General features: G+C 39.9%; 1 protein-coding gene across 2 annotated transcripts in view; it reads left to right on the top strand.

Moving 5' to 3' along the window:
* The window catches only part of LOC120539955 (SHC-transforming protein 1-like), a 64,202-nt gene that overhangs the window by 22,706 nt on the left and 17,258 nt on the right, over positions 1-24,238 (top strand). For both annotated transcript variants that reach the window (XM_039770348.1, XM_039770347.1), the window contains exons 2-6: positions 587-657; positions 14,813-14,876; positions 15,837-15,956; positions 18,847-18,900; positions 21,107-21,158. In XM_039770348.1, the coding sequence (XP_039626282.1) occupies positions 587-657; positions 14,813-14,876; positions 15,837-15,956; positions 18,847-18,900; positions 21,107-21,158 (361 nt within the window). The remainder of the gene's footprint in view (positions 1-586; positions 658-14,812; positions 14,877-15,836; positions 15,957-18,846; positions 18,901-21,106; positions 21,159-24,238) is intronic.

Genomic DNA, 24,238 nt, shown 5'->3' with positions numbered 1-24,238 from the left:
CAATCCCAGGCACACTTACACTGAGTGAACTTAGTTAACCTAATGAGCACATCTTTGGGAGTACTTGAAGAAAATGCATTACAGACAAAGGAAGAGCCTAGAGCTGTGAGGTGGCCATGCCTGCTGCTGTGCCACTTACTGTATTGCCCAGAATATAAAAAAAAAAGGTAGAACACAGCCAGCCTCACAGCATGCCAGGTAGTTTGAAGTGGCAATGCCGTCCCACACGTCTTCATGCTACCTCTTACGTGGACAGGAGGGCACAGTTATAAAAATACACATGGCCATCATACTGTATAAGCTCAGGCAGGTTAGTGACAGTCGCACTGTAAGTGACAGATGACATTTCCTTAACCGCTGAGCCAACTAGACGAGGAGATTAAACCACTAAACACAACTGCAGTCTTCTTGTGCTACAAATGTCATAGAAGCATAGCTTTTTGTTTCTAAAGTCCACAACCAAATCATTTTAAACTAAATTAACTGTTTAAAAAGTAAATGAATGTGTTTTTCTTTTTCTTACAACAATAACATTCATGCAGAGATAACTTGTTCACAAACCGCTGTTCTCTTTCTCTTTTTTTAGTATGTCGGCTGCTTGGAGGTGTTACAGTCCATGAGGATGCTTGATTTTAGCACAAGAACACAAGTCACAAGGTATTTTTGCGATCTTTTATTCTTAAGAAACACAAAATGCATCTGCTTTCCAAGTGCCTTCAGTGATATGTGTAGTAGTTTTGCTCTCCGATTTACAGAGTTTAGGTTTTGCCACTTGTGTCCCATCACCTAAACTCAAATTCCGGTTCAGCCACAACAACAATTTATTTTTTCTGCAGTCCAAAATCACCAAATGATCTTAAGCCTCAATGGCCTCGTTTTTTGACAGCCCTCCCCCCGTCTCAGCTATGACTCCTTAAGAACACAAGAAACACAAAAAAAAAAGAAAGCCATCGTGACCATCACAGTGAAGCAGCACCCCTAACCCCCCTGGACACAACTACACAACACAGTCCTGGGTTCAAATTCACAATCTTCTTTATTTTTTAACTCCATCGTTCTTCAAATTATCTTCCACAATTACCAGAACAAATCTCTTTCCTCCTTCCACACCACCCTTGAAGCCTCGTCCACACTCCTACCGATTCTGATTCCCTCACAGGAAACTTGTCTCCTTTTATGCCAGACACGGAAGCACTTCCGGCGCCATAGCATTACATGCTGGAAGCACTTCAGAGTGAGGCGGAAGTCGATTAAAGAGGGCACACCAATCCCTTATAGCTCCCCCTGGTGGCACCCAAGAACCCTAACAGGGCAGGGCTGTCCCATAGGACTACAATTCCCAGCCTGTCATGCGGATATTCCTTTGGGCGGCAGACACCTCTTGTCCTTATGGAAACTCTCCTTTTTCTTCAGCCCGGAAGTACAGTAATCCCTCGCTATATCGCGCTTCGACTTTCGCGGCTTCACTCCATCGCGGATTTTAAATGTAAGCATATCTAAATATATATCACGGATTTTTCGCTGGTTCGCGGATTTCTGCGGACAATGGGTCTTTTAATTTAAAGTACACGCTTCCTCAGTTTGTTTACCCAGTTGATTTCATACAAGGGACGCTATTGGCGGATGGCTTAGAAGCTACCCAATCAGAGCATGTATTACATATTACCTAAAACTCCTCAATGATATACGATGTGCTTCCCCGAGCGGATTGTTTGCTTTTCTCGGTCTTTCTCTGACATTCTCTGCGCCTGACGGAGGGGGTGTGAGCAGAAGGGCTGTTTGCCTAGAAGATATGGACGCTACTCTAAGAAATGCCGCTTTATCGCAGTGGCCCAAAAGCACGTATTGATTTTTTGATTCTTGGCTTTAATCTCGCTCTCTCCCTCTGACGTTCTCTGCTGCTGACGGAGGGGCTGTTTGTTTAGAAGATACGGAGGCTACTCTAAAAAATGCTGAAAGACTACCTTCACACGGCTCCCTTCTTTGCGGCTGCTTTATCGCGGTGCTCATACTTAAAAGCCCAACAGCACGTATTGATTTTTTGATTGTTTGTTTTTCTGTCACGATCTCTCTATCTCTCGGACATTCTCTGCTTCTGACGGCGCTCCTTTGAAGAGAAGATACGTTTGCATTCTTTTAATTGTGAGAAAGAACTGCCATCTCTGTCTTGTCATGGAGCACAGTTTCAACTTTTGACTAAAGGGTGTTATTTCATGTCTAGAGGGCTCTAATAATGTTAACAGTGTGGGAGAGTTTATAAGGGCTTAAAATATATAAAAATAACTATACAAACATATGGTTTCTACTTCGCGGATTTTCACCTATTGCGGGGGGGTCTGGAACGCAACCCCCGCGATCGAGGAGGGATTACTGTACTTCATTATTTCCGTCCCCGTGACTAGGGAGTACTTCCGGGCTATAATAAAAATCATCGTGCCTCCCTGCAGCGTCCCCTGGCGGCCCCCATGGTATCCAGCAGGGCTGTGAAGTAAAACTCCAATGTCCATGGTGCCCTGTGGGAACTCGGGGCACCTCCATGTTGCAGGAAGGACTCCATCTGGCGGTGTGGGGGTGCTGGCCATCTCTCAAAGTGTATTGTTTGGTGCAGCCTCCCATGGGACAGTCTGACACATGATAGGAGCTAAACAACGTCGGTCTGGTTGCCAGTCCATCACAGGGTACGTTCACACAGCACCGGCTGATTCCAAATCACTAATTAACCCGAGATGCAAATATTTGGGATGTGAGAGGATAACCAACTGACCCAAATGAAGAACATGCAGTCTTCGATGCAAAGTGTGTGAATGCTGTTTGTTTCCATTATGTGTGTTTCACTCATCCATTCACTTTCTGATCCTGCTCTGTTTCTTTCCTAGTATTCATATATTTCAAGAGTGCTGAATAAAGATCAATACAGACGCTCAATTCCACAAGATCATGTCTTTCATTTTAGACTTATTGATTTGTGCAGGACAATGCTAGATAAATGTGCTGGTTGTGCAAATGATGCAGGAAGCTAGATCCAAAAACAGCTCTGGCAGCGGTTCATAAGGAGATTGCTTTAGTCGCATTTCCTGTTTATATTTTACACAGCGTGATAACTTGTGAGACGTCTCAGCAAATTTTAGCGGGCTTCAAAGTACACTGTGCTCTTTGTTCCCAGTTTCTCCTCAAATTCAGCAATGTGATGCCTCAGTGATGTCCTTGTAGCTGCCCAGAGGTAACTTACCATGTGATACGCATCAAGGAGCGGCGCTGAAGGGTGCCACAGACAGGGCATGAACTGCATGATACACGAGGTGTTAGGCAGCCGGTGCCAACACAAGATAAACTGTTGTGCATTAAATTCTTCCCTCAGTGATCAAGGGTGCAGTTTTGAGTTCTGTGACTCTCCGTGATCTACAATAAATATGATTGTTGACGAAAGCTTTCCAAAAAGTGCTTTTGGTTGAGTAAGGGGATACATTATCCAAATGAGCAATTACGGAAATGACCAACCTGCTATGTAATGGAGACACAGACATAGCAACAATGGTCTGAGTTCTCCACTAAGAGGCACAAAGCAGGCCAGACCCTTTACTAGCCTGGAGGTACCACAGACAGCCTGTCCCAACTACGACCTACAGGCATCAGCCACCCCTGGCCCAAAATGGAGAACTAGCTTTAAATGTTCAAAACTGTTCCTAATTGTCTCAAAATATGCAAACATTGCCCTACAAGAGAAAGGGGAACTGTAAACCTCTGGCTTGTTGAGCATCCAAACAAAATATATTTGTAAATTAAGAAATTATTCAGAAAAAGAACAAAACAAGTCAAAAATCAAAACTCAGAAAGCAAAAAGGATTGGCCTAAAAAGGCAATCCAATGTAAACAGGTCCCAATACACAATCCAGAAATCAGTGTCCCCAAAAACCAGATAATCAAAATTAAAAGCAAATCTCTCTATTATAAAAAAAAAATCCTGGGAGGGAGAGACTAGGGAGACGAGACGTGACCTTCATGGAAGACACTTAAAAGACCCGCAAGACAAAAGAGATTGGCCACGGAGCGACTCGCTGGGACCTTAAACATGAGACTCTGTGCCAAGAGATGGTCTCAGGACCGTCTCGCGATAACGTAAAACATGAAATTCTTGCAAGAGACGTCGTACTTACAACCAATATCAAATAAGACCACGGGCAGCAAAACACTCAGTCGTGTAAAGGCATGTAGCACACACCAGGGATCCAGGGCTCTCAGAGCATATAAACCGTATAAGGACAATACGTTATTGATGAAACGTCGACGACTAAGCAAAAAAGAAAGCAGCACGGAGTAAAGAGACTCAAAAGCGTTGGAAAGAAAAAAATGCAAAAAGGAAAAAGAATAATCTATGTGCAAATTCAGAAAATAAGTAAAGTAATAATCAAAATAATAAGGTCCAATCGGGCTCAGAAATAAAAGACAAAGAGTAAAAGACAATGTAGAACTTCATAAAGATGTTCAAAAATGTTCTCACAATACACATGCAGAGCAGGTCAGAGATTATGAAAGCAGTGGAATTCGAAAGGCTCGTAAAAAACGTTGGCTCGATACAAATGCAGAGAAAGTTAACGAATATGAAAAGAAGGAAAATTCAAAAGTATCAAAAAAAAAAAATAGTAAAGATTGCAGTAGCACAAACAAACGGAAATTATTACTCAAAAAAAGGGACAATAATCACCACGGACCAGGTGTCATTGGAAAAAAAAGCAGGACAAAGCGAGGTCAGAAATAAAAGACAAAGAGTAGAAAACAAAGAAAAATGTCATAAAGAGGTTAAAAAAACAAGGGGGCCAAACACATGCAGAGCTGGTTACAGATATGAAAACTGGAATTTAAAAAACGTAGGCGCGAAACACATGCAGAGCAAGATACAGAATATGAAAGCAGAAAAAAAAACAAAAGTGTCGAAAAAAAGAAAGTAAAGATCGCATTAGCGCAAACAAAGAGAAGTTGTTACTCGGAGAAATAATGGAAAGGTGAATAGAGATTGAGTATATGGACATAGGTGACATATCAGAAGTATGTAAACATTGTAAGGCTTTGAAGTTTAACTCAGAGACTTGTAGATCGTCTAATTCATGTTGCCATCAGCGAAAAGTAGTGTTTATACACAATGAGGAGGCGTATTTAAGAGAATTAAAAGATTTGATGTTTGGGGAAAGTGAAATCCACAAACACTACAGGCAAAATATTTGAGTCTACAATAATCTTTTCGCATTTGCATCATTCAGTGCTCAAAATGTAGATTTACACAAGAATGGACCATACGCTATGAGAATCTGTCGTCCAGCAACAATTAAAGCAACGACAAGTTTAATTTCGAAGAAACCACAATTCGGTCAGGTGTATATTTATGATCACAGAGAAGTGATGCAACATAGAATCGAAAGAGTTAAACGATCGGATGTATTAGAAATTATACAGCCAATAATGGATACAAATCCATACGTTAAAAAGTATTGCACTTTACACAAAATTTATCTGCAAAACATTATATGAATCAGAAAGACCACGCACGCATATATAATAAACCAACATATGAAGAATTATCAGAGATAATACTTTCGAAAGGCGTAAATACCAAACACAGAGTAGATATTCGCGTTTATCCAAAAGCAAAAAATGAATTGACATTTCTGTCTAATAATTTACCACATTCTGATCCATTACCATTTCCTTTGCTTTTCCCAGATGGAGAAACAGGATGGTCATACAATATTAAACACATGAATTCAGAAAAATGAATAACACCAACACGATATTTCGGAGCAAAATTAGCGATACGTTCCAATGTATTTAACCCACTTCTGTCATCTCAACATCTAACGCAACATTACATTATTAATGCATATCTAAAAGTCGAAGCTAATCGTTCCTTCTTTATTAAATCGAATCACGCAAAACTTAGAATGGAACATATGCAAGGTCTCATTTATCACATTCAAAATTCAAATATCAATAGTTCAGACAAATTCAAAATAGGTAAAGCAGTAATATTACCATCATCATATCAAGGTAGTCCAAGAGCATTGCAACATTTATAACATGATGCAATAGTAATATCCAGAACTATCAGTCAGCCAGATTTATTTATTACAATGACATGTAATCCACAATGGCCAGAAATCTGGAAATTCTTGAAAACAATGCCAACTGGCTACATCGGCTCAGGATATTCCGACTTTCGCAAGTAGATTGTTTTATCAGAAAGTCTTAGTTTTATTGAAAGAACTCGAAATGGTGTTCGGTCAAATCCAAGCATACATTTACACGATCAAATTTCAAAAACGGGGTTTACTGCACATGCATTTATTGGTTACTTTGCAAAAAAAATGATTAACTGCTGATGATGTAGATCGTTGTGTCTGTGCTTAAATTCCAAAATGAGAAACCTATCCTGAATTATGGTACAAAGTCATTAAATATATGTCTCACGGACCTCATTTAAAAGTTTCAGCATGTTGGGACTTGAAATAAAGAAAGTGTTTAAAAAAATTTCCAAAAGCTTTCGTTCAGACAACATATATGACTAAGGTTGGCTTTCCAGATTATCGCCGAAGAGATAATTGTCATGAACAACACACTTATAACGGAAAGAACGATGGAAAAATTGTGATATTCGATAATTCAATGATTGTACCATATAACCCATATTTGCTAAACAGATTCGATTGTCATATTAATGTTGAGTATTGAAAGTGTGTATCCAGAAAACCAAGCACGGGAGTTGGCAAGCGAAGCGAGCAGGGGGCAAAGCCCCCTAGTACTTAACAAAATCTGTTCGCAACACTTTAAAATCCACTCAGAGCTGGTCTATCTATTAGGCGACATAGAAAGTTAAGGGCCTTTTCACTAAGACCAAAGAGCTACAGACACCAAGGGGTAACATTTTGATAACCAGCTCATTATTATTTTTATATTTTAATGTTGTTTCTATTCATTTTGTTTATTATTGGTTTGTTGTGTGATGTATATTTAAGTTGTCCTCAATCTGGCTATTTAAGCTGGCTGAGAAGGCTCAGGAACTGGAGATCATTTGTTTACTGTGGAGTTCTATGAAAATTGCTATTTCTGGTTGGATTATCTATTTTTTGTGAAATTCTTTCTGATTAAGGATTCTGATTTCTGGATTGTGCTTTTGGAATTGACTTTGCAACTTGTTAGGGAACTCCTTTGTGTCTTTTGGCTCTGTTCAGAATTACTCTGTATTTTAATTTTTTTTTTGTGACTAAATGTTTCATTTATAAAGATCCTCTACTGCTTCTTTTGTTCACAAGCCAGGGTTTGATGGTTATCCCCTCTATTGTGGGGCTTTTTGATAGATCTGCAGACATTTTAAGTTGTTTTGCCAGCTCTCCATTTTTGGGGGCCTGCTTTGGCCTAAGCCAGCAGGTAGTAGTTGGGGCCTTACTGAGCTCAGACGAGCCTCTTCTGGGTAGGTTAGTCAAGGTTCTGGCCTACTTCTTAGCTTATGGCCTCACACCCATGACCACACTGCCCCATATCACAACCTTGAGAGGCCAATGTGGAGGATGGTTATCACTTCAACTGCTTTCTCAACCACATGCCAGTTTGTGCTTCAAGTTCAATTTATTTAATCGAAATGTTTTTGCATTTATTATGATTATTCTTATTTATTTTTGTTGGTCTTTTATATCCGAGTTATCATGTACGGTATGGACATCATATACAGTACTATTGATGCTCATTGCCAGTTTTTTACACTGAAACCACGGCAACGCAGGCAAATGAAATCAATGGCCAAATAAAAGGAAGCATTATGCAGGCATTTAACTGAATTAATTGAATTTAATTGAAATGCAAAATGTCGCTACATTTCAGAACAATCATGTTAAGCAGCCTACCGTAAATACTGCAATACAAATTGAGTTTGAGTAAGAGGTGACCTCCGTTTACTTCGCTTTTTGGCATTTTCCCAGTCCCCGATTTCTCAAAGTTGTGCACACCTTCCCAAATAATTGTGGCGTCTGCGTGATTATTTACTTTTAATTCTTTTATGGTGATTCTGTTCTTTCTAGCATTTCATTTCTCCCATCCCTGTGCATTATTAATGAGTTTCTTTTTTCATTTAATAGAAGGTATGGCCCGCCTGAGGGACGTAAGAAATTTTTAAACATAATGTTCTGTAGAGGCTTTTCATTGTGCAGGAGATAATTGTGATGGACTGGCGCCATTGAGATAACAAAAAATAACTGGAGACTGCTGTGGATTAGTTTACGTGTTCATTTCAATGGCTGCTGACTCAGAGCACATAAAGCAGAGGAAGAGCTGTTTAATGGGGGATGGCATTTTATGCCAAGGGGATGATGCCAATGATAATTTGACCATAGTAATAATTTTTCACCTGACAGCATGCCGAAAGATGATACATTGATGTCCCCAGATAATTTAATTCAGTACAGATTATTGCATTGTTGATGAAAGTTCCTGTTTTTCTTGAAGTTATGTCATTTGTGCATGTTTGGTGCCCTTCTGTGCAATATGAACTTGCATATTTCTTCTTCTGGTAAGCAAGACGGTCAAAGTGTCATTCATAGAGACATGACATAACATAACTTTCTTAAATGTGCCTGTGATAAAATGAAATGAAATCTGTGGCGAAGTGTCATTTTTAAATAAACAATTGCATCCTGGGATATGTGGGCTCCAATTGGGTGTGGTTGTGCGTGAGAGTGCCTTGACCCAGGATTGATTAAGGTACTTGGCTGATCGCGTATACATGTGCAAAGGTGAGCAGATCAGTCAGGTGCCTCATTCACACCTTGAAGATAGCAGCGTATCACGCCTGTGCCCAGTCAGGCCACATAAAAATTGTGGTGGATGTCTGGGCCCTTACCCCGCCGGGATGCCTCTACACTGGAAGGGCAGGTGGAGAAAATATATTCAGAGCATTACCTCCCCCAGAACGATAGATGGCAGCTCCCCTGGTTTGCAACGATGCCTTGGACTCCCACAGGGTTGCTTGGGAGTTAGAGTTTGGTGCAGCCCTGTTCTTCCAGTGTAGAGACATCAGGGTAGGGTAAGGGCCCCAGCCGTCTGCCACAAAAGGTGCCTGCATGGCAGAAGGGAGGACAAAAGGGAAAGCACAGAAACAAAAAGGAAGAAATTGAAGTTAAAGGAAAGGACAGAGTCATTAAACACACGTCTCACTAACCTCATTAAAAAGATTCAGCACGTTGGGACTCGAAAGATTCCAAATATTGTTTTTACAGAAGTTCTGAAATAAAAGTGAAACTAATGAAATAACAATCCCAAGAAAAAAAGATCTTAAAAAGTGTGTATCCAGAAAACCAAACACGGGGGTCGGCGAGCGAAGCGAGCAGGGGGTGAAGCCCTCTAGTTGTCATAAAACATACAGTTTCAGACATAGTTTACAAGCAACTTGCTGGCGCTTCGATATTCTGTCTGTGACATTCAGAAGAGTGGATGTACTGTATAGAAGCTCCAATATTTGAAACAAGAACACATTATATGAGACCATTCTACCTAGGAAGAGAGCCTGGACTGGAAGGCAGTTGTTACATCTCAGCAAATTTTTCTCCTCTGACTGGGTTTTAAATTCATGTTTTATGTCGCCTTTTTCATTTCTGATTCTTTTGTATATTTGTTTATTTGCTATTGATTGTGTTTATCTTTCAATCCCTTGGGGATGTTCCATGTATGTTGTGGGAGCTCACTCAAGAGGTAGGGCTACCTGCCATTCACTGCCTGGAACTTCCCCTGCCTTTAAATCTGGAGGGCCCCCCATAGGTACTGGTGCTCTGGTGTTGTTAGTGAGTGTGTGTGTCTAAATCTAAATCCAAAGAGGACTGTTTCATTTATGTTAGGTAGAATGCCCAGAGGGGACTGGGTGGTCTCATGGTCTGGAATCCCTACAGATTTTATTTTTTCTCCAGCCGTCTGGAGTTTTTGTTTTTCTGTCCCCTGGCCATTGAACCTTACTCTTATTCGATGTTAATGTTGATTTATTTTGTTTTATAATTGTGTCTTTCATTTTTCTATTCTTTAATATGTAAAGCACTTTGAGCTACTGTTTGTATGAAAATGTGCTATATAAATAAATGTTGTTGTTGTTGTGTGTTTTGAGCTTTTGTAAAATTCTACATTTTTCAGATCTTCTGTTCTATGTTTTGACCTTGCCATTGGAATCTGTTTTGTGTTACAGGCAATTCCAATTTGCCTTTTTTGCTCCATAGAGTTTCCTTTTGTGCTTCCAAGCAGTTTGTAGAAATACACCTGTTTGTTTTATAGTCTACATAGCTCCTTTTGTATCTGGCCAGGGTTTTTTTGACAGGATTTCCCACTCTAGTGGGCATTTTTGTAACTGCTTTTGGCACTTATGTGCTAGTTCATGACAGCAGGTTTGACAAGGTGGTCTGCAATCTAATTACTTGTACAGTGGAACCTCGGTCCACGACCATAATTCGTTCCAAAACTCAGGTCGTAAACCGATTTGGTCGTGAACCAAAGCAATTTCCACCATAGGATTGTATGTAAATACAATTAATCCGTTCCAGACCGTATGAACTGTATGTAAATATATAATTTTTTAGTTTTTAAGCACAAATATAGTTAATTATACCATAGAAAGCACAGCATACTAGTAAACTAAATGTAAAAACATTGAATAACACTGAGAAAACCTTGAAGAACAGAGAAAACTAACACTGCAATAGTTTGGGCTATAGTGCTAGGAACCGCTCGCTAAAAAAGCTTTTTTTTTTAAAATGAGTTTTAAGCACAGGGAAAAAAAATGAACATTTGAAAAATCTGTAATTTCATAATACACCAAGAAAAGTAACATAGCACGCTATGAACCGATCGCTGTAAACAGAACTGAAAACAAAATCAAGCCTTTTCTACCTTATGCGTCCAGCCTTCCCTCTCTCGCTTGCTCTCTCTTTCTTTCCCGAGCCTGGAGTGCCTGTGTGTGTGTCTGCGCGCCTGTGTGTGTGTGTGTGTGCCTCTGTCTCACGCGCCTCTGTGTGTGTCGCACTCTCTCTCTCTCTCTCTCTCTCTCTTGCTCGCTCGCTCGCTGCACAGGGAGAGACTGAACATGTACAAACCTAAAGGGAAACTGGCTTGTTCGTATACCGAGTGTGTGGTCGTGAACCGAGGCAAAAGTTTGGTGAACTTTTTGGTCATAAACCAAGTTGTACTTGTACCGAGTTGTTCGTGAACCGAGGTTCCACTGTATATCCTTTATTTCTTGTTTGTCTGAAATTGGAGAAGAAGCTGAACTCAGGGCTGGGTTGTGCCTGAGCTGTTTCACTGGGAACTGCATACCCACTAATTCAAGAGGCATGTCAAGAACTCACAGGATTCCTTTATTTTAAGCCTGACACAGAGTCTTGCTGTACCATTTTTCAACTTGAAGGGAGACCATTTCTTGGACTCTATGTTTCATCTATGCAGATGACATGCTGGATCAAAGACAAGCTATCTACAGATCCACATTGTATTGAAAAACACACCAGAAACATCAAAAGACTTTGTTGGACAGTTATCTTATCCAAAGATCTTGCCTATACATCGTTCTCCTCTCTTGCTTAATGCATCTTACCCTGAAGAGGTCAATTCATTTTTTACATTTAAAATTTATTTGTCTTAGTGTCTGTATAAACACAGGGAACTCTAGTTTCTGCATTACATCTTGCCTGAAGAAGGAGCCTGAGTTGCCTTGAAACCTTGCATATTGTAATCTTTCTAGATAACCAATAAAAGGGGTCATTTTGCTTGACTTCTCATCACATGGGACCAGAAATCCATCAACATAATAAGACAATGAGCCACCCAGTAGCTACAGAGTAGCTTAATATCACGTTGTATTATTTTACCAGAGCTCACTATATTCTGCTATTTTGGGCATATTATCCATAATGCATGAATAAATGTGTAACCGTCTCTCCATCTTATGCTGGCACTTTTATCTAATTTCTTGGGATTAAAGATGTAAAAGAATGGGGGGCGTATTTAATTGCAGTAGCAGTGTGATATGAGTATGGGTTTGGGTGCTTTCTGTTATGGTCTAAGTGACAAAGAGTTCAAAAGAGGAAATAGGTTACCTTAGGGTCCTCCCCAGATTGTCATCAAAAGTAAACACACCAGATGATCCTTGTTCTTCACTAAGAGCAGTGCTTGCTGGGTAGCACTAAAGAAGTGGCCTGTGGACCTGCAGAGGATACAAAATGTCTGCCTTACAAGTGATGTTCAAGTCAGGTCACCAGTTCCTTAGGTGCTTTTTTTATGTATAAATTACATTCTCAATCCTAGTTAATCCAAATCAAAGTCATGGTTTAGTTGTTTTTTTATCCTGTTATTTTGAAGGTGCAGAAAAAGAATGGACTTGCTGAAAGCCTTGGCTAGCACATAATCCATCCATCCATCCATTACCCAACCCGCTATATCCTAACTAGAGGGTCACGGGAGTCTGCTGGAACCAATCCCAGCCAACACAGGGCGTAAGGCAGGAAACAAACCCCGGGCAGGGCGCCACCCCACCGCAGTAGCACATAATAACTGTGTTTAATAAAATCACAATTATTAATCCATCATGCATATAAACATACCGATATAAAAGACAACAGCCAGATAGGTAGATAGATAGATTGATAGACAGACAGACGGAAGAATGTTCTATATAACAAATAGGCTGGCACCCTGTCTATGTCTAGGTCGATGGCCTTCTCTGAACTGAATTGTGCAGGTCAGAAAATGTTACGTTGTGATATATAAATACAAAAAGGTCTTTTTCCGAAAAGTGTTTTCATAAAATCCACAGAAGCAATGTTAAAAGAAGAAGTAAATAATTTGATTATTATGATATCTGTTTTTTGGCTGAACAGGAAGGTTTCAGCCATTTATTGTTTTTCAGTCACTGGAGTTCTGAAAGGCAGGGGCCAGTTGTAAGACTAAAGCATTCCTGTCTCATCATCATCTAATGAGCTGCAGACGGATCAGTGCTTCTGACCTGGTGAGAGTTGTACGGAAGTAAGGAGAGATTTCCTATTGATTTTAGTCTCTTCTTCCCACATTTATTGTTGCAGCAGATATCATGTGAAACTGCACCGCGTGGGAAGATGCTTCACATTTACATGCAGATTCTCCCTGGACATCTCATTCATTACCCGTTGTTAAAGGATAAGTTTCTTATTGTTCACGTTAAAGGTATTTCTTCACAATCACAGTTTATATTCGTTTGCCACATGAAATTGTATTCTAAAATAAAGCGATTTTTATGAATTTAAAAACACAGCCAGCCTGTTTTTCCACTTTAAAAAGAAGGTGATGGGTATCAGCATTCAACATTAGAACAGAAGCCTCAAAACCTACCAAATACGTCCACTTTGAAGCAGCAAAGTGTAAGAAAGTGTGTCTTCAGCATTCTTTGACAGTAAAAGTAAACTAGAATGAATACATTTTATCATCATCAGGTTCTTGCCGCTGTTTTCTTGAGGTAGTGATGCTTTACGTTTCCTGTTTGCCTGCCTGCTCACTGCGGTCATCATAGGTGGAGTTTTGCCGTTTACCCATGGTGCACCTCAAGTGCTGCCCTACCTACTGAATTATAGGGAAGCTTATTCCTGCCGCTCAAAAAGAAATTAATTGCATTATTTTTCAAAGATACTGCCTCGTGCACGTGCGTGTTTCAGTAGTGTAGTGACAAGTAGTGTGAGAGAGGCTGAGCACGCGCACAGTGTGCAATCAAGTGACAAGAACTAAGCAGATGTTACAGCAATACATTTAGATTTAATCAGGTTTAAGTGTACTCAATTTAGCACAGATGTTTTCACAAAAGCAGACTGGTAGCACAGGGCTGTCTTTCCTGCCTCAAAGCACCAGCATCGGCACAAGGTTTGCATGTTCTCTCCATTTATTTATTGATTGATTGGTATTAATCATTGTAGTTAACTGCAGACCTGTTTTAACCCTGAATACTAGAAATGTGTTGGTAATACTTGACAATAATGAAAAAAGTGTAGTCCTTCAAGTGCTGTGAAGAAAATGACACCCATTCCCATTTTTTGTTATATTGAGCTTGTTATGCATGGCAGCGTAACATCATGAGTGACCACGTGAATCGTTTTAGGTGATTATTATCTACTAGTCTACAAAAACAACGACAGGAATTCATATCTGGGTATCAGCATTCAATATTGTTAATATGAGTGCTTGGGGTGATTTTTTGAGATATACCTGCATTTCATCTAAGCTGGGTTCCTTTCTTTGATTCAGAGAGGTTCAGACTACTCATGGCTCTGTAATTGCAGGTTCAGAAAATGAATGGATGGACAGATTTGAACCCGTTTAATTCAATTTAAGTAATGGGTTAAACAGGATGTCACGATTAGCCTCCTGACAACCAGAATGTCTCATTGCAGAATTGGAGAATTAACCTTAAATAAGGTGCCATCTGATTAAAGGCTATTTTCTACATACGTTCATTTACCTTTGCCACTTAAAAACATATAATGACACGTTGTGCTTAAAAATTGGAAAATATACGTAAGAAGAAACGTGGCAGATCCATAAAATAAAACAACAAACAAAATGTAAGTGTTTAGTATATGGAAGGAGGCTCTGAATCAGTTAAAGGAAAGCATTTCACCGACTAAGTACCTTACTGCTGAATGTGTGTTTCAAACTCTCTCACTTCCAGTTTAGTGCGTGTGCAGATATGACAGACTGATGCTTTTAAACTCATTTTTAATAAAATATTTCATGTTTGAATTTTGTCATTCTCTCTCTTTCCCCCTTTTCTTTGTAGGGAAGCGATAAGTAGATTATGTGATGCTCAACCAAGCCTGAAAGGAGGAACAAAATGCAGAAAGGTAAGTCTGGTCTTTCACAATCTCCTTCTTCCTTTTGTTTATCATAAGCTTTTCAGTCTTAGTGTGATTTTTTTTTTCCCACTACAGCTTGTTTCAACCCAAATGGCATTATTGTCTAATACCTGTATTGTCTGTCTTTTGTTTTTGGACTTATCTATCCACCTTGTCAGTTGGCAATCTTTGTGCTAGAGACTTAACCAAATGCGTAAGATATTGTTATCGGCAAAAAAACAAACAGCACTGAGCTGATTAAAGATGTATCTGACTTTAAGTGTTATAGTGCGCATATCAGATCTCACTTGTAGAAACAGAATAGCAGGATTATACAGTATCTATGTTTTTAACGGACTAATACCCCCATCCTGAGTTGGTTTTTGTCTGGCTTAAAAACACTGTTATATATACCTAAATGTTTTTCGGACAGAATGGCAGTGTAGCTTCCAGGTACTGACCTTGAGGTCATCTTCTTATCTGTGTTTTGTGTGGGTTTTCTCTGGTGAGTCTTAGTCCAGCCCATGTTTCAGAGACACGTAGCTTCTAAACTCGGAGGTGGTGTGTGTATGTGTCAATGTGTTTGTGTGCGTTTAAGTGTGAGAAAAGCAATTAACATGACAGACCGGTGTCTTATGCAGGGTTGTTATCTACCTTGCATGCAATGGTGCAAGAATAGGCCTCAGCTTCCAGTAAGCCCTTAATCGAAAAAATAGCCTAATAAATAAATAGAAAATTTCCACTTTATTCTAAATGAGAGAAATATTAGTAGCAACGACTGAAAAACAGGGATCACTTTAAAACATTTTAATCATCATCATGCTTACTATCTTTGCAAGAGACGCTTCTTATATTTACTTATCTACTCTGTGCTAATACTTGAACACAATGTCACATGAACTGCTGTTTTGTTTGTATTCCCATGTCTTTATATTTGGATATTAATATAACCATGTTTTTTGTTTGAAGCCTCCAAGTAAAGGGTTATCTGCTGTTCTGGGGAAAAGTAATTTAGAGTTTGCAGGAATGAACATCAAACTCATAGTTTCTACGAACAGCCTGTGCTTAACAACGCTTGATTCTCAACAGGTAAGACAAAACTTTAACTTACGGCTCAAGCGGTAATCTTCCAATCTTGTTTTTTTTTTCCTGTGTACCCCTTAAAATGAAAAATGGAACAAGAAAAAGTAAATCTAACTACTTAGCAGTCTGCATTCAGTCCTACGGAACCACATTATGAGCAACCAGTGAGATCTGAAACAGCCTGATGTGTGGCTAAAAAGATAAATTCATCTAAGAGTGACTAGATAGCAAACTGTACAGTGGTATGGCTAAATGTGCAATGCTCTATGGCTCTCCAGTAAGAGGGACACTAAATACGTCTCTCTCACTCTCTCTCACTCTCTCTCTCTATATATATACAGTGGTGTGAAAAACTATTTGCCCCCTTCCTGATTTCTTATTCTTTTGCATGTTCGTCACACAAAATGTTTCTGATCATCAAACACATTTAACCATTAGTCAAATATAACACAAGTAAACACAAAATGCAGTTTTTAAATGATCGGTTTTTATTATTTAGGGAGAAAAAAAATCCAAACCTACATGGCCCTGTGTGAAAGAGTAATTGCCCCCTTGTTAAAAAATCACCTAACTGTGGTGTATCACACCTGAGTTCAATTTCCGTAGCCACCCCCAGGCCTGATTACTGCCACACCTGTTTCAATCAAGAAATCACTTCAATAGGAGCTGCCTGACACAGAGAAGTAGACCAAAAGCACCTCAAAAGCTAGACATCATGCCAAGATCCAAAGAAATTCAGGAACAAATGAGAACAGAAGTAATTGAGATCTATCAGTCTGGTAAAGGTTATAAAGTCATTTCTAAAGCTTTGGGACTCCAGCGAACCACAGTGAGAGCCATTATCCACAAATGGCAAAAACATGGAACAGTGGTGAACCTTCCCAGGAGTGGCCGGCCGACCAAAATTACCCCAAGAGCGCAGAGACGACTCATCGGAGAGGTCACAAAAGACCCCAGGACAACGTCTAAAGAACTACAGGCCTCACTTGCCTCAATTAAGGTCAGTGTTCACGACTCCACCATAAGAAAGAGACTGGGCAAAAACGGCCTGCATGGCAGATTTCCAAGACGCAAACCACTGTTAAGCAAAAAGAACATTAGGGCTCGTCTCAATTTTGCTAAGAAACATCTCAATGATTGCCAAGACTTTTGGGAAAATACCTTGTGGACTGATGAGACAAAAGTTGAACTTTTGGAAGGCAAATGATCCGTTACATCTGGCGTAAAAGGAACACAGCATTTCAGAAAAAGAACATCATACCAACAGTAAAATATGGTGGTGGTAGTGTGATGGTCTGGGGTTGTTTTGCTGCTTCAGGACCTGGAAGGCTTGCTGTGATAGATGGAACCATGAATTCTACTGTCTACCAAAAAATCCTGAAGGAGAATGTCCGGCCATCTGTTCGTCAACTCAAGCTGAAGCGATCTTGGGTGCTGCAACAGGACAATGACCCAAAACACACCAGCAAATCCACCTCTGAATGGCTGAAGAAAAACAAAATGAAGACTTTGGAGTGGCCTAGTCAAAGTCCTGACCTGAATCCAATTGAGATGCTATGGCATGACCTTAAAAAGGCGCTTCATGCTAGAAAACCCTCAAATAAAGCTGAATTACAACAATTCTGCAAAGATAAGTGGGCCAAAATTCCTCCAGAGCGCCGTAAAAGACTCACTGCAAGTTATCGCAAACGCTTGATTGCAGTTATTGCTGCTAAGGGTGGCCCAACCAGTTATTAGGTTCAGGGGGCAATTACTTTTTCACACAGGGCCATGTAGGTTTGGATTTTTTTTCTCCCTAAATTATAAAAACCATCATTTAAAAACTGCATTTTGTATTTACTTGTGTTATATTTGACTAATGGTTAAATGTGTTTGATGATCAGAAACATTTTGTGTGACAAACATGCAAAAGAATCAGAAATCAGGAAGGGGGCAAATAGTTTTTCACACCACTGTATATATATACATATAAAAAAAATGTAACGTCTGTCTGTATGTCTCTCCGCTTTTCACAAGAGAACTAGTTAAGGGATTTAGATCGGGTATTATCTATAATTTGCTTAAACATTCCGGGTGATTTTTGCAACCTCTCTCATTGCGCTAAGTATCATAGTTCACTTGCGATACTGATTTATTTGCGTGAATCCAAGAGAGATGCACTGGGCCAAGGGGAGGGGGGGGTGGGGCCCTCCTCACTCACATGCCAGCCTCAGGGCGTATCTTACATCCGCTTAGCTAGCGAATGAGAGAACTACTTAACGGATTTAAATCAGGCTTTTTTCTATAATCTGCTTGAACATTCCGGTTGATTTTGCGAATTCTATCATCGCACTAAGAGTCATAGTTTGCTTGCAGGAGCAATATATTCATGCTAATCCGAGACAGAGGCTGCGCGCCAAGGGGAGGGGGAAAGCGTGACATCAGGAGTAGGGAGCCGGGCAGGGCCCACCTCACGGTTGTGTTTCACTTCTACACGGGTGAAGCCACAGTGGATGGCTAGTGTAAAATAAATAAAAGCTAGACTTGCACCAATCAAAAAAAATGACTGAAATTGTACCCTGTGACTATAACCATTCTCAGGAGTATTCCGCTACAGCTTGTACATTATTGTTTGCTAGAAGCTAACTCATGCTGAGTCTTGATCAAAGTGTGGTTTTACAATTATTAAGTTGTTGGACTGCGAAGAGCAAAGTCCCTGTTTCAATCACAGCAGAACTAGTCACCATCATCTTGATAGCGTGTTTAAAAAAATAATGCCATCATTTAATTTGGCTGCCAGGGTGACTAACAGTTAAAATAACCTTTCTAATATTAAAAGCATATTATCTCCATTCCAGGAAATTTTGTTAAATACAGTAAACAGGTAAATCAATATTTGTTTCCTTTTCTGTTGTAGATAATTGCTCATCACCACATGCAGTCAATTTCATTTGCTTCTGGGGGAGATCCTGTAAGTATAACAGCAAATCAAAAATTATAGCTATGGCTTTAATCACTGAGATGAATTTTAGGGTTAAAAATAAAAAACCTTAATTACTGCATGAGTTATATAACCTTTTTCAGCCAGCCACATAAAGCCAGGGTGAGCTTTTAATGAGATATGCAGTATGGGTTTAATGAGCCTGCAAATAACATTCCGATTACACAGAGATTGTCAGGACAGCTGAATACTGCAGAGGAGGGAACAATATAAATGATACCCAAACAGGAGAATATTGACTAGATATACATGCAATTTCATCCTGCACCAGCCAATACCTCTCAAATTCTATATAGGATTCTAGTTTTATTTATTTACTTATTATATTCATTTATTTATTGTGTGTGGGTTTTTTTTTTTTGTCTGTGTTCACTGTCTGCAGGGGCACATGCAAGCAAGCATTTCATTGTACATGGTACTTGTACACATGACAAGAAAGAATTGAAATTGAAATGCAATGTCTTAAAAGACTTTTATTCCCTATATAATCCAAAAAAGGAAAATACCGTACATTTCCCCAAGTAGTTGATGCAAAGGACTGAATAGCTTACACACATTGATAAGGCAGTGGTGTAGCTGGGGGGGCAAGGGGGACATCTGTCTCTGGGCGCAGCATCCGGGGGCGCCAAATTGATGTTATGAAATTTTAGAATGAAATGTTTTCCATTCTTAAATGCACTAAAAAGTAAATAAAAAACATTTGCATACTCACTCCATCAGTATGAGGATATTTTTTTCCTATGTTTTTTGTCTCTTTCTGATTTCGAAGCATGTATTAGTTCTATATACCCAACAGATAATAATTTATTCCCTCCACTACTCTAACATGCTTGACTCCCACCCAGAAACATTCTTGACGTTATTAAACAGGTCGCGCGACTGACATGAGGCATTAGAGTGTGGAGCAGGAGGTTACCGACAGCGTACATTTTGATGAACTAATCGATAAATTTGCAGCAGCAAAGGCTAGGAAAATTTCTCTTTGAAGTTAATAATTACATTTAAAGCATTATACATTAGACTATTTTTTTTACTTTATACTAACTTAATTTTCAGGTTATTATATTATTATATCCAATGTAATGTTTAAGCTTTTGCAATGTTATAGTTGAATAATATTTTAGAATAATTATATTTTCGAACTACCATTGTTGTCTTAATTATTTTACTTCGTTCAATCTTTATAAATTTAGCGAAACCTTGAAAATATACGCATAAAAGTGCTTTAAAAAATTTAAAACGATTTAAAATAAAAAATATTTTTTTTTCTTAAAATACTCTTATTTTAAATACATTTTTAAAAACTTTCTTTCCCTTCCCCATTGCATTTTGGCAAACAGGAGGGGGCTCGAAATCTTCAGTTGTCCCCGGGCGCTGAAAACCGTAGCTACGCCTCTGTGGTCAGGTTATTGTAAATGATAAGAAAAATAGCAGCAAATTACAAAATTAGAGGGACAGAGAGGTGCACAATGGTTAGTGCTGCTGACTCAATGTTTCAGTAAGGTCTGGTCACTGTGTGTACTGTGTCCCGGTACCCGCACTGTACGTGTTTTCCATCAGGTACTCCTGTTTCCTACCGCATTCTCTAGGTTATTTTGATTAGCAAGTCTAAACTGGTCTTATATTAATGGGTGTTAATGGGTATTAGTATATTTTCTGACATGGATTTTCACCATTTTTTCCCCCAAAATGGTTGTTTACATCCACCTCCCTTCACCCTACTTACACTCCCCATAACAGCAAACCCTGAAATAATGGAGTTTAGAAAACAATAAGATGAATAAACATGTTTATATTTTTATGGTGTGCAGGTAACATAGAATTCAATTAATCTCACTTATAATTAAAAACTAATCCGCCATGAGGTGACAAACTGCCGTTTAGGCAACATGTTTGCTGATCTGTGTATATCTATATGTGTTGTGTCAGCCACTCTGCTCTTCTGCTTATTTTAGTCTGATATGAGGAGATTAAATTAAGAAAATGAATGGCTACTTGATATCCCAATGCATAACAATAATTATAATTAGGCCACTTCATTAATAAAGTATCTATCTACTGTATCTCTATCTAACATGTGAATGCATGAAGAAGCAAGGTTTAAAAAGTTGTCCCTTTTTTCTCATTGTGAATATCAAAACTAATTCATCACTACCCATTTGTTTGTGTTTTGTAGGACACAACAGATTACATTGCTTATGTTGCCAAAGATGCCGTAAACCACAGAGGTATGTAATGTTATGGCTTACTAAAATCTAGGAGTAAAAACCCTGAATTCAGCTGTAGAGTTCAAGGGTACTTGAGAGCTCATGAAATTGTGATGTTGGGGGACGACACTTTATTATGGAGCAAATTTCCAAAACTCACTTAAGTCCATGTTTAGTCATTTTGGACATGAGGCTAAATATCTGATCTTGCATGTCTGCATACTGTATTCATTATATGACCATTTAGGAAATTCATTTAGCCCTTATTTGGTTATTTTTGAGAACTGCATTAGATATCTATTGGATGATCTACTGGATGAACAATCTATACTCCACTCTCCTGTTGATTTTACAGCCACATTAGCAGATTCGTAGAAAGTTTTCAATCTTCCATTGATGACTCTTATCCTAAGTTTATAAAGGAAGCCAGTGAGGTGGAAATTGTCTGTGTTAATCAGTAATTGTCTCATGTAAGTTGTCGTTGGTCCCCTCTGGGATAGAAATGTACAGTACATTTATTCAAATTTAGCAGATTATGCCTCATTTTGTCATATGAGTGTGCTGGTGATTATATTTATGACACTTCACCACAATTGTTTTTGTGTTTTGTGAATTTGACAAATAAAGTGAAAGGTTGAGAAGGTTGGTTGACGTGAGTAGCTCATGTGAGTGTCTTCTAACAATGCTGGGATGCTGTCTCACCGTATTAAAATTATCAAAGGGCTTCCTGACAATTGACAACAGCAATGAATTGTTAGACAATCCTTACACGAACAACAAAAAAGGTTCCTGTTAATGGAAGCTCCCACCTTGTGCCTGATGCTGCTTCAGCTCTCTGTGTTCCTGCATGAGAAAAAAAAGGATGAGAAAAATGGACAGATGTACAGCTCCTTTTACTGTAGATACTCCCTATAGATTAAGCAGGTTTCAGAATATATGGATAGATACTGGTAAACATATACAGTACAGGCCAAAAGTTTGGACACACCTCCTCATTCAATGTGTTTTCTTTATTTTCATGACCATTTACATTGGTAGATTCTCACTGAAGGCATCAAAACTATGAATGAACACGTGGAGTTATGTACTTAACATAAAAAGGTGAAATAACTGAAAACATGTTTTATATTCTAGTTTCTTCAAAATAGCCACCCTTTGCTCTGATTACTGCTTTGCACACTCTTGGCATTCTCTCGATGAGCTTCAACAGGTAGTCACCTCAAATGGTTTTCACTTCACAGGTGTGCCTTATCAGGGTATTTAGTGGAATTTCTTGCTTTATCAATGGGGTTGGGACCAGCAGTTGTGTTGTGCAGAAGTCAGGTTAGTTGGACGATCATTTATTTTTCAACAGGACAATGACCCCAAACACACCTCCAGGCTGTGTAAGGGCTACCTGACCAAGAAGGAGAGTGATGGAGTGCTGTAAATGGTCATGAAAATAAAGAAAACACATTGAATGAGGAGGTGTGTCCAAACTTTTGGCCTCTACTGTACTTTATATATGCGTCCGTTCAAAATACTCTCCTTTAAGGTTGAGGCAGGACTTGCTAAGACAGGAGGAGGTTGGAAGCCACGTGCTGTTAAGAGCGTTGCCACACTCACCACACAATGAACCACCAGGATCGGGACCTGAGTGCAGTGGGTGACACCTCCTCAGCACCACACTGAAACAGTGTGAGGTTTTTGACGGTGGCTGGAGTGCCAATCCTGCCACCAAACCCCACGTTTTCCCTGTAAGTTGGAGGACCTGCTTGTAGGATTGGATGCAGGTTAATGTCATATCTAGGACGAAGTAATTGCAGGTTAAGGGCCTTGTGAAAAGGGCCCAATGGAGTAGAGTCACTTCTGGCATTTACGGGATTTGAGCTGGCAACCTTCCAATTGCTGGTGCAGATCTCTAGTCTCAGAGCCACCACTTCATCCTAAAATGAATTGGATGGGATGAAGATTATCACTGGCTGCAGCTCGAAGCGGGATGCCGCCATCGAGACAGACGTGGAGAGAGCAAACCAAATGAACAACTTCTTTAATAGGTTTGATCACAGTAACCCACTCTCACCTCGGAGTACTGCATCCTCCAACCATCCTTCTGCTGATACCAGCATAGGTGAGACATCCCCACCCACAATTACAGCAGCGCAGGTGAGCAGAGAGCTGAAAAGACTTTGTGCCAGCAAAGCAGCGGGTCCAGATGGTGTATCGCCACGATTGCTGAAGGCCTGTGCGTTGGAACTGGGGAGTCCTCTACAGCGCATCTTCAACCTGAGCCTGGAACAGGGGAGAGTCCCAAGGCTTTGGAAAACATCTTGTATCACTCCTGTCCCAAATGTATCACGTCCTAGTGAGCTGAATGACTTCCGGCCTGTTGCTCTGACGTCACATCTGATGAAGAACATGGAGCGGCTGCTGCTTCACCACCTGAGGCCACAGGTCCGCCACGCCCTCGACCCTCTGCAGTTCGCATACCAGGAAAAGGTGGGAGCGGAGGATGCCATCATCTATATGCTTCACCAATCCCTCTCCCACCTGGACAGAGGCAGTGGTGCTGTAAGAATTATGTTTTTGGACTTCTCTAGCGCCTTCAACACCATCCAACCTCTGCTCCTTAGAGACAAGCTGACTGAGATGGGAGTAGATTCACACCTGGTGGCATGGATTGTGGACTATCTTACAGACAGACCTCAATATGTGCGTCTTGGGAACTGCAGGTCTGACATTGTGTGCAGCAATACAGGGCGCCGCAGGGGACTGGACTTTCTCCGGTCCTGTTCAATCTATATACATCAGACTTCCAATATGACTCGGAGTCCTGCCACGTGCAAAAGTTCGCTGATGACACTGCTATTGTGGGCTGCATCAGGAGTGGGCAGGAGGAGGAGTATAGGAATCTAATCAAAGACATTGTTAAATGGTGCGACTCAAACCACTTACACCTTAACACCAGCAAGACCAAGGAGCTGGTGGTGGATTTTAGGAGGCCCAGGCCCCTCACGGACCCTGTGATCATCAGAGATGACTGTGTGCAGAGGGTGCAGACCTTTAAATATCTGGGAGTGCAGCTGGATGACAAATTGGACTGGACTGCCAATACTGATGCT

This window comes from Polypterus senegalus, chromosome 12 (assembly GCF_016835505.1).
Source record: "Polypterus senegalus isolate Bchr_013 chromosome 12, ASM1683550v1, whole genome shotgun sequence".
Lineage (NCBI taxonomy): Eukaryota > Metazoa > Chordata > Cladistia > Polypteriformes > Polypteridae > Polypterus > Polypterus senegalus.
This window is presented reverse-complemented; position numbering and strand designations above follow the sequence as displayed.